Source organism: Euwallacea fornicatus, chromosome 14 (assembly GCF_040115645.1).
Source record: "Euwallacea fornicatus isolate EFF26 chromosome 14, ASM4011564v1, whole genome shotgun sequence".
In the NCBI taxonomy this organism is placed as follows: Eukaryota; Metazoa; Arthropoda; class Insecta; order Coleoptera; family Curculionidae; genus Euwallacea; species Euwallacea fornicatus.
The window spans coordinates 2,494,066-2,511,891 of record NC_089554.1 but is presented as its reverse complement, the minus strand read 5'-3'; the positions used below and the strand labels follow the sequence as shown (position 1 = coordinate 2,511,891).

At 35.5% G+C, this 17,826-nt stretch overlaps 1 protein-coding gene across 1 annotated transcript in view; it reads left to right on the top strand.

The window, feature by feature from the left end:
* Nucleotides 1-17,826, top strand: part of LOC136343453 (octopamine receptor beta-1R-like) — a 116,017-nt gene that overhangs the window by 28,763 nt on the left and 69,428 nt on the right. The window contains exon 2 of the mRNA XM_066290182.1: nucleotides 616-1,460. Within this exon, the coding sequence (XP_066146279.1) occupies nucleotides 691-1,460 (770 nt within the window). The 5' untranslated portion in view covers nucleotides 616-690. The remainder of the gene's footprint in view (nucleotides 1-615; nucleotides 1,461-17,826) is intronic.

The window sequence follows — 17,826 nt, the reverse complement described above, 5'->3', positions numbered from 1 at the left end:
CAGAACTATATGAATTTAAAATAATAACGATATACTGCCATTTAAAAAAATAGGAGCCATCTTGAAATAGCTTAGAAAACGCTGTTTAAATAAAAAATTATAATTTCTATTTTGCCACCCCTTTAACACTGAATAGCACTAAATTGAACACTTGCTTCAAAAATATACCGTCGTTGAGAATTCAAAGTGTTTTAAGGCAAATAGACCACCCCGTAAATACCACTATGTCTGGTATGCAACCACTAATGTGGACATACTGTCTCGCCAAAGTTTTGTTCCACTAAAGCTATATGTTATCGGTTAGGATGAACTACATAATTCTCGCTTTTTCAGCTGATCTATAATGATATTAAAACCGACAAATTAATGTTAAGTACTTACATTAAAGGGGATTAATTTTACGTTATGAATATTAATGTCAGAGAATCATATCTGAAGTAATTAGGCCTCTAACGATGCAAACCCCCGCTCGTTCGTTAGAATTGGTGGTCCACCATCAGGCTAGATAGGGTCATTTAATAACAGAGCCAAAGGTTAGATGTGAAATACCTCCAATTTTGAGTTATTAGGCCTCACATTATGAGCGCTAAAGTAAGACGTTTTAATTTGTTATAGGATCGTCAGAGTCATCATGAAAAAATTGAAAACCCTCTTCAGGCACACCCTGAGTTAATCTCCCAGCACCGGACAATGAATGAATTGTTGTTCGTTACAACAACTGTCCTAACTGTAGATCTAGAATATCGAAATTCCACTTCTAATGATAGTTACGAAGTAGCACCAACACAGACCAATAGCTCCTTCAAAGCTATGAGCGTTGAAAAGACATGGCTTCATCCTTGGACGTTCTTTGTAGCCCTAAAAACTACAGTAATGGCTTTGATAATTATCGCAGCACTTCTTGGCAATCTCCTGGTGATAGTGTCAGTGATGCGACATCGAAAGCTACGCGTAATCACAAACTATTTCGTAGTGAGTTTAGCTCTAGCTGATATGTTAGTGGCCATATGGGCCATGTGTTTCAACTTCAGCGTGGAACTCACAGGAGGACAATGGATCTTCGGGTACTTCATGTGCGACGTTTGGAACTCCTTAGATGTGTATTTCTCTACAGCTTCAATATTACACCTGTGTTGCATAAGTGTGGACAGATACTACGCGATAGTTCAGCCCTTGGACTATCCGCTGATAATGACCAACGCAAGGTTGATAATCATGCTGATGATAGTGTGGTGCAGTCCCGCACTGCTGTCGTTTCTACCGATCTTCGTCGGGTGGTACACCACGAGTGAACATTTAGCGTTTCGTAAAAAGAACCCGTCGGTTTGTGTGTTTATAGTTAATAGGACTTACTCGATTATATCATCAAGTATGAGTTTCTGGGTTCCAGGGATGGTCATGATTATTATGTACTACAGGATTTATATGGAGGCTGACCGGCAGGAACGCATGTTATACAGGTAAGAGATCGAATGTTATTTTGTCGACTCAATATTTACCTTACTGTCGAAATGTTAATCATTTTTTTCTTAAAGGTCATATTGTTAATGTGCCGATAAAGATAAAACCGATCGATGCGTAATATACAAGATGTTTCCTAAATACAGTCCGCGACTTCAGAACATTATTCCTCATGGTATTTGAAGAAAAAAAGCTCCTATAAACAATTTTTAAATTAAAAAATATATACACTATTATTTTAAATTAATTTGGAACCGTCAACTCTCAATTTTTAAAATTCTGCAATTATCGTACATTGATAAAGAGCTACATTTTTAGTGTATAATTCCATTACTAGCCGATCTGCAGCCAGTGATGTAATTAGGCGTGAGTCAGTCAATGTTTTTGACAAAAATTGTAGAATGCCGATTAATTTTGTTACATTTTTATTATTTTCGGAGTCTTCTAATTTTTTAAAATAAAAAAGGTCTCTGAACTTTTCCCCTAATACTAACCTATTCTTGGAAATATTGGCGGACACTGCAGACAGCAATCATAGAACTAACCAGTTTCGAGACAAAATAAAAGCAAGTTATTTTTCTACGAGTGGGTTAGTAGAGGGCGAAAAAATTATCAGACTTTTTTCGTTGTAAAATGTTAAGAGAGTCCAAAAATAATAAAAATAAAAAAATTTGTTAGCGCTCTACGTTTTATGAGGAAAACGTCCACTGATTCACGCTTAACAATACCGGCGGCAGATTTAAATTGACTTTATACAAAAAAATACAGTTCTTTACCAATGTATAATAACTGAAAAGTGTTTAAAAACTTATCACTGACCGTTCTAAATTTATTTTAAATAATAATAAATATATCCATAGAGGACCAAAACTCCCGCCTACATCCCATAAAAATTGAAGGAAATATTTTTCATGAAAACGCTGGAGCATCTCAAATATTGTTGTTAGTTGTGAAATTTTTGACGTAAAAAATATCTATACAGGGTTGCCCATGTTTGAATTAGAGAGTTATTGAAATATTTGCGCAATATGACAATTAGAGCAGTCTGCTAGATCACCTCACCCCTATGGCCTTTTTTTGAGGCTATACATAATATACAGATAAACATGGGGGGTATTTAAATTAAACAAAAATAAATATGTACCTTCTGAAATTACACGAAATGTTCCTAAGAAATTTGAATTACGGCGTGCCCACTCTCAGGAGATCAACGGGGCACAGTTCGAACGTTTAATGCATTAGATTATAGTAGTTTATAATGTGTAATTTTTAAGTATTAAGAGTTCTATTGGCATTTCAATTTTTTTGACGTTTTGCGAAGTGTTAAATTTAGACATGGGTATGCTATATAAATTATATTCAGAATTTCTCATAGAACTCAAAAACGTCATAATATACATGGGGTTTGATAATAAAAAAATGAAAAAATACATTTTTCTATTACATAGGTAACCTTGTATACATGTCTGTTACGTCAAAAAATGCACAACCAAAAACAATATTTCACGTGGTCCAGTATTTTCATGAAAAAATGTTGCTTCAATTTTTAAAAAATTTATGTATACAGAATTGCATTTGATCCTCTGTGTATATTTTTTATTTTCGCCACCCTATTTGTCGAAATTTTTTTCTATTTTGTAAATACCATAAGAAATTGCGCCCTGAAGTTACAGGTCGCACTTAGGAATCTCTCCGTATACTTCAGTATTCACATGCAGCTTGGCTGGCCAGCGACTTGAATTAAAAAAATTTGGCCTTTAATTCAACTATTGAAGATACACATCATGATAGTTTTCTGATTTTAATTTAGTGAGATATTTTGGAAAACTTCAATGTTGCCATGGTTACAAATGGTCGTTCTCTAGATTGAATCCTAAATAACATCTCAATATTAGATGTAGTCTTAGCATCTAAGCTGAGAATTTTAGTCTCTATTGGTTGCTCCTCTTGGCTGCCTCCGGGAATTGATGTCACGGATCGTTGGGTTCCTTATTTAGATTAGTGTGCATAGGGCAATATCATCACTCACCCTTATCCCAAAGCAGTAAAGAATATCAGATTTTTAATACCTATATCCTTGTGAATCATAAAATACCCAAGCTTTTTTAAACAATATAAAAACCTCTAGTCTTTCAATATAATTTCACGGATATTCGCTTTCATCGATTCGATTCAGTCCAGTTCAATTCTTCTAAAGTCAGTTGAAAAGTAAATCTCGTTAAGTGGACTGTTCCTGAGAAGCCAAATTAAATCACTCCATTGTCTTTTTATGTCTTACTTTATCTTTAGATACTCACGTGTTTAGAGCTTAAAGTTAAAGATGAACTTTACCGGATTGTGTTTTGTTGATAACCTCTTACATCAGCAAAATATTTTGGATCTAATAAGGCCTTCAGAACTTTTAAACTCGTACAAGCAATCTAAAAATACTTTGGCTTTGTGGATATTTCTCTGCAAAAGAGCGGCTTTGCCTGCAATGAAACTAACAAGATTAGAGAAATCCGTAAATCCTTGGCTTCTTTATTCCAAGACTAGTTGGTTTCAGTACGGGTTTAGTCTATTTCTAGACGGATCCAATTTTTAATTAAAATTTTAATCAATGATGCAGCCCGATAGTGGGTATTTTTATTCAAGTTCTTATATTAATTTATTCTTAAACGCGATGCAGGCTTATCTTGCGATTACCCCACATTCCCCTTAATAACGTTAGCAATATCTCAGCGAAATTGATAGGGGCATTCGAGATAATATCCCGGAAAAACAGAATAAGCGAATGAGGGAATTCGAAGAAATAGATTATATTGAATTTAAAATCAGTTATGTTTACTGCTAAAACAAAGGAACTTTGTTAATTTTGAGTGAAAGCTCGGTTAATCCCCATTACCTTGTCCTTTATGCTTGAGGTAAATTAACTTAGATAGACACGGATAGCTTTCCTAAAATAGCTTTTCGTATTATGACGTTCATGAAAGCAACTTTTGACAAATTTTAGGGGAAATATCCCAAGAACGGTTTGCTATTATTAATGAGAAACGTGAAGGGGCTTAGTGTCGGTCAGGCGACTGTCGAGAATATATTGCAACCTTTACATACAGAGTGTTCCATCGAAAACTTTCGACCGTAGTTATTTTATGATAGTTGCAAAAATATCGGAAAACGCTAAGACACATCGATTCGCCTTTCAAGGGGGGCACATGATGGCGTGAACTTAAAATTCACTGAAAGAGCCCTTTCCGTGGAAATGCAATCGGCTTTGCAATTTCAAATAGGACGTGGGGTTAAATGACCCTTTATTTTAAAAATAACAAAATTCTTTTTAACATAATACCCAACTTGTTTATTTTCGACCAACAGTTCTGAGAAAAATAGCGCCCAAAGCACCTATCCAAACAATTAGATAAAATTAAGTAATTAAATGTTCGTAATGATTTCCCCCCACCTCTATACAGTAAAATAAATGTTGCTCCATATTTCCTCGAACATTCCCAACAGCTTCGGGAGTGATTAGGCGACACTCTTACAACACTCCGTCTCTTAAATTCCTCAGGCAATCCCGGCGGGGTTAGATAAATTTTTAGAACAAAAAAAAGTCGAGGGGCGTTAAATCAGGTGACTTGGGTGTCTTCTCAATCGATCTTTGATGACCGATCTAGTGGTTGGGAAAATGTTCATCCGGAAATTAGCGATTTGCGTACTTCTGGCGTAAAATGCGGAGACGCCCCACTTTGTGGAAACAACACTTCGTTTGCTAAAATGTTTCCATCATTTTCGATGGCCTTCGCAATCATCCGGTAGATGTGGATTTCGAGAAGGTTCACATACAAGCCTCCATTGAAATTTTCCGGAAGAAAAAGTAGTCCAATTATTTGGTCACCGAAAAATCCAGCCCAAATATTCGGCTTTTAAGGGCATTGAGTGTGGTCCTCTCTGAAAAGTCTCCAATTGAAAAAGGTACATTCGTCCGAAAAGCAAATCAGGTAAAGTAAATTAGGATTAACCACAAGGCTATCAGTCATCACTTGATAAAACTGAAGGCGACGATCGGAATCGTTTTCGTTGAGTTCACGGACCAATTTAACCTCATAGAAATTGTACTTGTAAGCTTTCAAAGTACGTCAGCAATTCGTCGCAGACACCTGAAACTTCTGATATTTTGCGTATACTCAAAACGTGATCCGCTTCCATTTGGCCAACTGCAGCGATTTCGGTGGTTTTATTTCTGACCAATCTTTCAGATTGCCCCTTTTAATATTTACCTGTTTCTCGAAATATTCGTACAAAAGAAATTCCGTAAACATCGGAGGTAGACTTCTCGAGGTGCCCTCATTGAAAATTTGTGCTGTAACACGAGTGCAAACATTGTTCTCGAAATACGGCGAAATTAGTTCAATCCTTTCTGCGGTAAAGTAAACCATTATCAGAAAGACAATAGTAATGCACAATTCGCTTAAGGTTTTGAGGTATAGCTCGAAAGAACGAACTGGTACTAAATAAATTTTAAATTGCTGAGCGAAATGTAAATAATATCTTAAACAATTTTTCTCGTGAATTCCTTTTTTAAAGTAAAAATTGTTGAGATAATGATAAAAAGTTGCTTATTCGAGATCGTTAAAAGAATTTTGTGTATATTTCGTAGCATCTGCTGCACACTTCGGGCGTTACTCTTTCAGAACTGGTGGTCAAAAATAAAAAAATCGGGCAGTATTTTAATGAGAAGTTCATTACTTTTAAAATGGGGGTCACTCGACCCATGGCCCCATTTGAAATTCCCACACGAAGGTTGTTTCAATAAATTCAAAACCCGCGCCAAAACGTGTCCCCTTCCAAAGACAGTAGATATGTCTTGGCATTTTACGATATTTTTGCAATTAACCAAAATAACTGCGACGGAAAGTTTTCGATGAAACACTCTTTGTATTGTGATTATGTGTTGAATAATCAAAAAATTAATGTAAAAGATTATTAATTTGGAACGCATTGCCACGAAAATCAATTAACAAACGTAAATCCAAAAAAATTAAGGGTGGGGGCGATTCGACGAAATATCATGATAATTGGATTAACTCTTATTAACTAGGTTTTGTTTAATTTATTCCAGGCGTTGCGTCTGAATACATCAAGAAAGGGCGAACGTCTCAGCATTTAAGCGAAATTACTGAAAATAAAAGATGAAATTGGCCTGGCAAGGAAGAATTTATGTCCTCACTTCCGCGTCCCTGCCTGGAGGTGTATTCTTCTGAGACAGCCTCGTGAATTTCCAAAAATTAGGCTTTAGACAGATTTAAAATTCCCTTTCGTGTCAGTGTCGGACCCACTTTTGTGCCAGAAAACCCAAATGAACTTGTTAATTACATGCAGCAAGCATTTGTAGATTTGCAACGCTGTCAAATCCAAATTTGCTCCGTTATAATCTACATTATTTTTCGAGTAGAAAAATTCGAGCTTGAGATATGATTATAGAGCTGTCCTAGCAGTACCTAACCAGGGGCGTTATCAAGATAATTGAACTAGTGCAAACTACCGAGGTAATTCACCGGCGATTCGTTTAGCGTAACAATAAAGTGCGAGCCACTGCACTGCTGAAATTTCAGACTAGAGAGACGTACGGATTTTTCGTAATTACTGATTTTTTCAACTAGCCTAAACTCCTTTTTTAGCAATTTAAAGTGTCGTTATTTAAAATCCCCCTCGCAATTCTTCCTTTGATAAGTATTGCACCGTGAATTTCGCTTATTAAACAACAAAGTCGAATTTTTGTTTTTCCAGGACAAAAATTGTCTTTTAATAGCAAAAAGCGTCAAAAGTAAATTACTTTTCAAAAATTCGGCATGACTATACTTAGCAATAATCTTCGCAACTAATTAAGGAATTGTTAAAGTTACTTAAAATGCTTTTTTTACATCGTCTTTTCCGTTTCTGAGCAGCGATTTTCTCTTGTTTAAGTTTCATTTTACTTGAACTTACATAAAACAAAATCAAACACGTAGAATTTGGTCCTTTTTCAATAAGACTATAAGCCTCGCATATCCGAAAATGAGTCTTCGAATTCCACTTAAATCCGAGGTATTACGGGGAAACGGAATTAGGTCAGCGTTTCAAAGTTAATTTGAGACAATTTGATACCATCGGACCTATCCCATTCAATTAAGTGCAAAAGTGGCATGTAACAATAAAATTTAAGCCAATGCAGGGTATGATTGTCCGTGGGTTGTAGGAAAATTGCTTTTTTGCCTTCCTACATATATATATTGCAGATTTTCATTATTGAAACTCTAAATTGCTAAACTTTCTTTTTCGAGAAGGGAATCGAGGCAATTTTATTCGGAAAATTATTCATTAGTAAAATAAAATAGAAAGGTAGTAAAGTAACTTAATTTGCCTGGGACTGACGCCCAATTTATACTTATTTTTCACCCGGAACTGCTAACTACCGCGAAAAATTCTAATGTTGATAATGAACCAATCGTTACTGAAGCCCAAAGAAGGATAACAATTAAATTTCTTTCTGCCTGTTCGTGACAGAAAGCTATCGTTAGGCCGATAAGATTCTTAGTTTTTGTTCGGAAAATTGCCAGAGGTGCAGCCTCTTTAAGCAGCAAAGCTGAGGTTGGGATTCTTATCTAGCAGATACAATTCGTCGCACTTTTTGCATTGGAAACAAATATATAGAAAAAAATACAAATAAAAAGAAAGATAAGTAAATTTTTATAAAAGGATCGCTTCAAGAAAATTGGACACAATCAATTAAAGAAAATCAAGGCGAAATCAAAGGTCCGTTAACAAGGATTTATTATTCTCCTTCTAAAGTCACTAAAGCGTAAGACTTACATAAATTTTGGCAGGTGGGAGGCAGGTACAAGGATTTCGGAAGAGCTCCTCAGAGGCCAATTATCCATGACGAGGCCTTGAATTGAAAAACATACCTCGACTAAATGTTTGCTTTTATCAAGAAAATCGCCCATAAGCCAAAGAGGCCTTGATGAGTAGATTGAAAGTTCACCAAAGATACGAAATAAAGGCTAACGTAGAGGAGTCGTGAGAGGATCTGTCAATAATGCTTCACGATGCAAAGTTGGAAAAAAAACTCCCAACAAGGAGCCGCGAGTTGAGAGTACTCTCTTAATTATTCGTGTATGCACTGCGTGACACAGAAAAGAGAACACCCCGTAAAAACGGTTTTATTTAATTAATTTTTGTTATGCATGTTCGTATATGGAAAAACAAAAAATGATTAAATTTTCAGCAGTTTTCATCAATGTATTTACGAGTTATCAAGAATTTTAGGACTTTTTTTAATATAAAAATTGCAATAGAATATCAACAATACGACTGCAAATTATTATTTATTGGTTGTGTAGTGTTCTTAGAAAGTGTTTTTAGATTAATAAAATATGCCTAGACGTCCAATGGATCGAAATTTTCATTCATTGAGCGAATTTGAGGGGGACTAACGTGTTGACGAAAAGCTGGTCGGTCTTTAGGGGAATCGCCACTAGATCGAACGGTAGTATGAACACTATGGTGAAATGTTGTCAGGCATGGTTCCAAGAGGCAGAAAGAGAGGTACTAAACGATCCCGAAAAACTACAGAACGCCAAGATCGCCGCCTTCGAATTATGGCCCTAAGAAATAGGTTCGTCTCGCCAAAGACGTTGGCGGATCAGTCGTTTTTTAAGTATGGAAGGCCCATTGGGATTCGAACTATTTATCGCTGAATGAGAAGGTCTGAACTGATTTTTTTATCGTCCCCATCTTGTGTTGCCCCTCACCTTAAATCATCGTCAAAATCAACTGCAATGGTGCAGAGAGCGGATGCATTGAAATCTGGAATGGGATAATGTCGTGTTCAGTGACGAATCTAGGTTGTGTTTGGATATGCATGACGGTCGGGTAAGAGTAAGAAGAAGACGCGGTTAAAGAGGGAATCATCAATTTACAATACAAACGCATATCCATCAGAGTGTTGGGATTTTAGCTTGGGGTGCTATTGTATATGGTAGCAGGTCACCCTCACTGTTCGTTCGAGTCAGTATGAAAGCCCAATGGTACATCCATGAAGTCCTGGGACCTCATATCGTGGCTTATCTGGAAACTCTTGTTAATCCAGTTTTCCAGCAAGACAACGCACGACCACATGTCGCTAGCATGACTATGTACTTCTTTCAACAAAACGCAATCAATTTGCTAATTTGGTCACCTCGATCTCCACACCTCTCACCGATTAAACGTGTATGGGTTATTGTAGGTAAAAGGTTGCATAATTTACCCCATCCCCCACAAACCCTAGCGGCATTACGTCATGCTGTCCAGTTAGCCTGAAACGAGATCCCCTAAGAGGACATCAATCACCTCATTAGATCCATACTTAGACGTGACCAGGAATGTATAAATACCGCAGAGGACCGACAAATTAATATATATATTTTTTAACAATTAAATTTGTTAAATTTTTTAATGAAGTATTTGTTTTAGCATAACAAACATCTATATCAATTTTTTTAAAAGTAAAACCATTTATACGGGATGTTCTCTCTTCTATGTCAAGCAGTATATTTTCCCATTTTATTAAATTTGTATAGAAAAATCCAGAATTTTTTGTTGTTCCTAAAATTTAGGATGTTTCAGTACTATGGGCTCAGACTTCTGAACATTATTCAGTGCAACAATAGATGATATCCGAGTATAAGAACCCAATCCCACAAACGTCTCTCTAAGGTGTTACGGCGTTATGATGCTTTAAGACAGTTATGTGTAGAAATATTTTATCGAGTTTTACCACGTTTCATTTTAATTTAATTGTACAAAATAGTTCTACCATAATTGTCCAAAGTGTTGCTCTTGAACTTCATTGCACCTGTTGAAACGCTGTACATGGTTTCTGCGGATTTAGCTGCAGATTTGATAATCATTTTGAACAAGTTTCTGGACGCAATGATTCGTCAATCAGATTTTGCTCTATTTCCACTGGGTTTTCATAAATCAGAAACTTTACATGTCCCCACAGAAAGAAATCTAAAATTGTTACATCGGGTGACCCGGGGGGCCACGGAACTGGCCCGTCTCTGCCAATTCAATGTTGTCCGAACTGACGGTCCAAATACTGATGGGGTTGAAGAGGAAAGTGCGCAGGCTCACCATCATGCTGCAGCCACGTGTACTGGCGAACGTTTAATGGGACTTTTTTAAGAAATTCCGGAAGGACGTTTTGGAAAGCAGCAGGTATGGTCCAATCAAATGACCATCAACAATACCGGCCCACACGTTAATCAACCAACGTTGCTGATGATTTCCGACAAATATCGCATGTGGATTTTCTTCAGCTCAAAGTTCTCCTATTCGTACTATTGAATATACCACTTGTGTGAAACTAGCTTCATCAGTCCAGAAAATCAAACGAAAAATATTGGGTTGCTCAACAATCTGATGAAGCAGCCAATGACAAAACTGAACTCTTAGCCAAATCTTGGACTTTTTGTAAATTGTATGCATGAAAATGTTGCTCATGTAATACCCACCAAACGGAAACGTGAGTTGCATGCATACCTTGTGCAACGTGATCAGTACTGGTCGAAGGTTCATCGGCAACTCGGTGAAGAAACTCTTCTTCAAAATGTAGTGTTTCCAAGAGCCCACCTAAGTAAGGCGTCGATGAATTGCAACAAATTTTTGGTACCCAGGATGTTGTGGTGCGGAATAGAGTTCATGATAAAGTGGTGCAGTAGTTTTTGCATTGCAATTTATTGCTTCATATGCCAGATGGATATCTGCCAGTTTTTAATTCGTGTGGTTCACCATAAAGACCGATTTTACTGTAGGAATTTTTAAAATTTGTAAAATTAACGAGTGTGCTAAACTGTCAAACTAACGATCAAGAATTTCAGTTATCAGTCTTAGACTAAAATAAACATTTAGTGAAAAGTACTTAACAGGGGTATTCAAGTTCAAGGACGATATTTTAAACAATATTCATAGTGCCATTTTGTACAAACAAACTAAAATAAAACGTACTCAAAACTCGATCAAACACATTTTTATACATAACTGCTTTAAAGCGTCATAAAGCCGTAACGCCTTAGGGAGAGATTAGGGGCAAGGGTCTTATACTCAGACGCCTTCTATTGTCATACTGAACAATGCCTAGAAGTTTGATACCATACTCCTGAAACACTCTGTATATCTGAATATAAATTGAACGAAGTATTCCAAAGCTCTCTCGTTATATTCAATTCTGATCCCTGAATGCTCGAAAGGGGTCGTTGAAGCCGCCCTACATGATTCGATTTGACAATTGACTATGTGCTATGGCAAAATAAATTTATCGTAACCTCATTACATCCACTCGATAGTGACTATACCATCATTGACCGATTTTCAGATTTTAGTTGAAGATTTTACCAATAATTTTACAATATTTAATTTATGAAGAATCGTCAAAGCTCTGTATTGTCAAATTACTTTCGAGGTATTGAACAAAATATTAATCTTCCCATGCGAACCTACAAGCATTAGAACTTTTCATCCATTAAATGTTTTGTTTAATATTTCTTTCTATTTTTTAATATTAGGTCAAGCATCAGATCTGAGTCATGCTTGCCAATGACACGATCCTGAAGCATTGATCTGACCCATCCCATGAGCTGGAATGGGACACCCCGGGCCCCAAAAGCTTGGGAAATATTATAGGTCTCTGCCTTATCGAATTCTGCTTCTATGTCGAAGAAGCATACTTCTATGACCTTTACCCTTTACCCAAATGAGCCTTCTGTATTTTATGTACTACTGGATGAAGAAATATTGCTACCTATATCTGAGCATAACTCTGAATACATACATACTCTTTTGTTCTGCTTGAGCCGAACATAAGTAAAACATATCGAATTGATAATAGTTTAGCTAAATCATTGAAAGATCATGTGATAATCATTTAAGAAATTAGTGATCGCCACAGCTCACATAAAAAAGCAGCAAAAATGTCTAGACACCTGATAAAGCTTTCAGTGGTGCAGTATCAAATAATCCAATGCATACAATTTTCCATATGAAAATTAAAAAACTTATTATTATTCGCAAATTTAAATTTATATTTCATATACGATTTTTTTTAATAGAAGGTCCTAATAAATATTATGTTCTTCTGTCAGCACTTAAACAAAATTGATTTAGATACCTATAGGTTTCCCAAGTAAAATTTATTTTTGCACACACCTGACAGTTTTCGATTATTTCTGAAAGTGAGTTATGTACCATCCGCAACATCACAGAGCCATCTGCATCTCCATGTGGCCATCTGTATTTCTTCACATTTTGTCTTCTTCATACATTATCCCACATACGGATACTTGGCGCCATGAACAACCAAAGCCTAACACGACTGAGTGATGAGGGCGTTAATGTGGCTTTGATTTTGACCATTCAACAACATTTTCAACCACTGCAATCGCACTGCATATGTATCTATGAATCATTTTTTGTGACCTATCGTGATGACTAATTTCTTCAATGTTTGGATAAAGCATAGTTGAATATTTCCCCCTAGTATGAATGCTGTGAGTCAGGCGCAAACAACTCCAAATTGTTATTTTACTTCGACCTATCGAAGAAAATGATAATGTAAGGAATTTTTCTCTGAATTTTTACAAAAAATTCATTATAAAAATGCTGAAAATTTATAGTATCCCTATAAATAGTCCTAAATCCTAAAAAGTCGAAATTGTGAAATGTTATTGCCAAGGTCAAAGTTGACGTCAAACCAGACAATTTTTTCGGAAACATTTGTGAAGGAAAACAGATCAATTCCCACCATATCAACCTTGCACACAATTATCTATAATTTTGCGGCTCTGGGATTTATTTTACCAATGGTACACCAGAACAATATTGCACTCGACGCAGATATTGATTTAATATACAGGGTGTCCCATTTAAACCTGTCATAGAAAATTTCTGAAAATGGTACATTGTATAAAAAAAGTTTCAAATAAAAGTTATCCGGTAAAAAGAGAGACATGTCATGAAAATAATTACTTTTAGCCAAAACGTCATTTTAAGGTCATTTCAAGAGAAACTTTTTTTTCACATGACAACCCCGAATTTTTTTAACTGATTTTTGTAGTTAAAAAAAGAATATCTTCTATTTGGACATTTTTTAGACCTTTTGCTGCAAAGTTACCTTTAATTTGTGTTAAATTTTTGAGATAGTCGAAATTATTGAATTTTTTCAATAAAAAAGTTTTGCAATGCATATTCTCTTTTAAAATTCATAACAATCCTTCTATTTAATAAAAAAATATATTTCTATGGAAAAAAAAAATTTTAATTTGGCAAATAACTTTAAAATTCTGATTTGAGAAACTTATGGAAGCGAATATTCAAAAGAATGTTCTTCCTGCTCCAAACACGTCTCAACTTTTATTCGAAAAGAATTGTTTACTTTGTGAAACATTTCCACATTTATCAATTGACAAGTATTTTCATCTTTCCTTTTCATGTCGTCTACAATTGTTGGTACTTCTGCATAATCTTTGTCCTTTAAGAAACCCTCAGAAGAAAAAATCTAGTGAGATCAGATCAGGTGACCTAGGAGGCCAAATCACTGGACCCCCTGTCCAAACCTACACAAGTTTTTTGACGTTCGCACTCAGTATTCTGGAAAACTAAACGCGTGGATCGGCGCATTGGGTCGAAAGGTGATTGGTCCATTTTTCATTCATGAACTTTTGACTGACCCGAAGTACCTGGATCTGTTTCAACGATAAATTGTGCCCAAAGTTTAGAGAATCGCTAGGAATTGATTCTATGAGATGTGATTTCATTAAAATTGATATAAAATAGTTGTTTGGTCAAAGATCACTTGTCCCTAATGTTCCCATAACAGCGTCTTACAGGGCAAGATGGAATAATTTTGCGGCTAGCAGAACTCCAGATCTCTCCCCAAAGGATTTCTTTTCTGAGGGGGCACGTAAAATATAACATTTCTGGCTTCGAACATTTTAGAGGGCTGCCCACATGTCAGATCATCTCCATATCCCCACTTTCCGCGAATCATGATGAATGCTCACTGCTTTCATCATTTTATCGCGTTTCCAATGATTTGACAACATGATTTTTAAAACTTTTTATTCACCAAATTAATAACGAATAAATGTTGAAAGAACGCAGTTACCACTAAAAATCGTGACATCCCTGCCTTATCGCCCATTTGGAATTCACCACTAAAGATATCAACAACAAACCATATTAATACTGTTGTCCCCAAAAATTGTTTTAATAAAAAATTGTTGTTTTGACTTGATATTATTCTATTTTATATTTAGAATTACAAATCTTTATTTTCCACTACGAAAACACGTTACGAAATAATATTTCTAGACATTGGCGATATAGGCATTTTTATAAATATTTCGTAAACGGTGAAAGATAGGAAAATACTGCGACAGACAAAAAAGTTAAATAATTGAACAAGGATTTAAAGTTTGGTATCAGAGTTTATACAGGTTGTTCCACAAAAAAGGAACAAAGCATAAAATAGTATTTTGTATACAAAAAGGTAACACCTTGTGTAAGGTTACCGACGATTGTCAGTTTTTTGTATAGAAAATAGGTGTGGGAAATTTTGAAATTTTAACTAAAAAAAAAAAAATTATTTTGCCACTGAATATCGGAAATAGTGTATTTTTGACAATGGGTCCATTAGCATTTTGTTCTTTTTTGCAGAATAGTATCACTGTGAAATATCTCCATAATGATATATTACAAACTACACAAACGAATATCTGGCTTTTTTCTGGTTTTACCGATACTTGCCTACTTTATCTCTAACAGTGTAATCAGTTTAACTTTCAATATTAAATTACATAAAAATTTCCAAATAATTGTTATTCTTGCGTTCTACCTGAAGATGTAGTGTTTATCGATGGACGTACATGATGGAACTTTAACTCTTTATTTTGATACTTGTAACGCCCTATTCATTTCCACTTAGGCCCTTGTGTAAATTAAAGTAAGTGACCTAAAGCATTCAAAGGTCTCCTCAAAGAGTTTCGGCAAAAGGATGAGTGTGGGGTAACAGGAATATTTGTCACCCTCGTTCGCTTGTGCTCCTTTATTCAAAGCAACAAGTGTAGGAGGAAAACTGTCACCGACAGGCCCCGACAACACTTTATCTTAATAGCACGAAAAAAAAAAATTTGAAATTAAAGTGGTAAAAATAAATCGAGTTTGCACCGTATCGGAGATTATTATCTGCTCTGGTAGAAATTTCTATTTGCCGACCTCTTCCAAGGCCCTTCAGTTTATGAGTTTATTTAATACAAGTAGCAGCATTCATTGACTTTCCACGTGCAGGTAGATAGTTTGATTTCGACCTATTAACAACGGGGAAATCGCATCAGATTCTACTTTTGTTTGATATTATGCGGGATGTTGGTAGCATTTCCGTGTTAACTTGTGAAATATATCTAAATGAGGGTTGGAGCGATATTCCAGGGAGAGGTTGTGTGTAGAGGGGGGGGGGAGTGGGAATAATCTACTTAAAAAAACAGTTAATAGCTTTGAAGACAGAAGTTATTAATAGGTCAAAACATTGCACACAATGTCTAAAACCTTGTTAGAATCGTGCATAACGCGGCTGGATGAGAGGCTTCCACAACGCTGAATACTTTGCTTTGATAATCAGCCTACTGGAATTGATATTCTGTTTGTTATACTGTGGTTTATTTTGGGAGATTCAATTGAACATATTTTGTTGCGATAATAAAGAGCTTTATGTTTAAAAAATAAACTAACGCGACCCTATTAGTCCATTAAAATGTCCAACAATCGTAATGCAAGACCCATCCACGCACACGTAAACGGGCCCTGGAGCTCTGAAGATTAGAAAAACGAGCCACTTAAAATGGAAATTTAGTTAGGTTTGCTCTTAAAGTAGTCAGTTAAAAACAATAAGGACTCGCCACTACTCTGCTGGCATGAAGATAAGACCGACTAAAACATTGCCAAATACAGGGTGTCCCACCGGAAATCGCTATTAGACGTTTTGGGAAAACTACGAATAGCGAAGATATCGAAATTTAATGATTTAGTACGAGCCTTGGGGCGACCTTATCTAAAATGTTTTCAATGACGTCACACTTCTGGTTGTACCGGAAGTCGATACTTGCCAGCTCATTTTAAATGAGACACATTAGATATTATTGCATTTTTGTATTGTACGTTCGCCTTTACTGTAAGTTTATTGATACGTTGGCGTCCTTAGAATTAAAAATTTTCAAGATATATGCAATTCAATGTGGAAAGCGATGGATGCAGGAGGATGCAGAATTGGAAAGTGTTAACAAAAAGAAAAGTAAAATTTAACTATTTTTTGACACAACGCAATGGAAGATTCGCATTTTAATATGCTGACTTTAATGGACAGCTTTGCGTAATATTTTCTATGGGGGCGTCCACAAGAATAGAGCCAACCTGACCGGACAAAAAATGATAAAAACTTTTAAATTTTAAATAAAACTCTACTATTATTTTGATGTACTATGAAACTACGTCGAACAAGAACTTACGTTCATTTAATTACCTAAAGTGAAGATGCATAGTTTGTAAGTAATTTCGTATTGTAGTTAGTTGATGCAGAGAGAGTACATCCCTAATTTTAAGCCATAATGCAAATTTGATAGACATCTATGGAAAATGTAAATACCAACAAAATGCCATTTTTATATGACATAAGCCATACACACTTAAATAAAATGTTTGTTATATAAAACTAATTTAATTATGGTCTTATAGCTGAAAATTAGGGGTCTCCTCTCCTTGCAAATTACGCAACAACTACGCTACATGACAACGACAAAAACTAAGCAACTTTATTTTAGGTAATTAAATGTGAATGAAGACTCTTTTTAGCGTCGTTCAAAACAATAATGGGGTCCCATTTAAAATTTTTCAGTTTCAACTGTTTTTTTGATGTCCAAGTTGGTTCTATTTTTGTGAACACCCTATAGAAATACTAGGCAAATCTTGGCAGCATACTAAAATATTAACCTTCACGGTATTGTACCAAAAAGGAGCTACAAAATACCTCTCCGTCTGTCAACAATTTGGAATTTTACGGGCATCTCCATCTGCCAATTTCAACATTAAACTGCATATATCTTGAAAACTATTAACACTAAGAACGCCAACGCATTAATAAACTTGTATTAAAATAAAGCGTAGGACTCAAAAAATGCAATAATATATAGGGTATTTTTTTTACACAAGCAAGTTCAACTTCCGTTACAACCGGAAGTGTGACGTTATTAAAAATATTTCAGATGAGGATGCCCCAAGACGTTTAACAAACCACAAAATTTTCGTAACTTTATCATT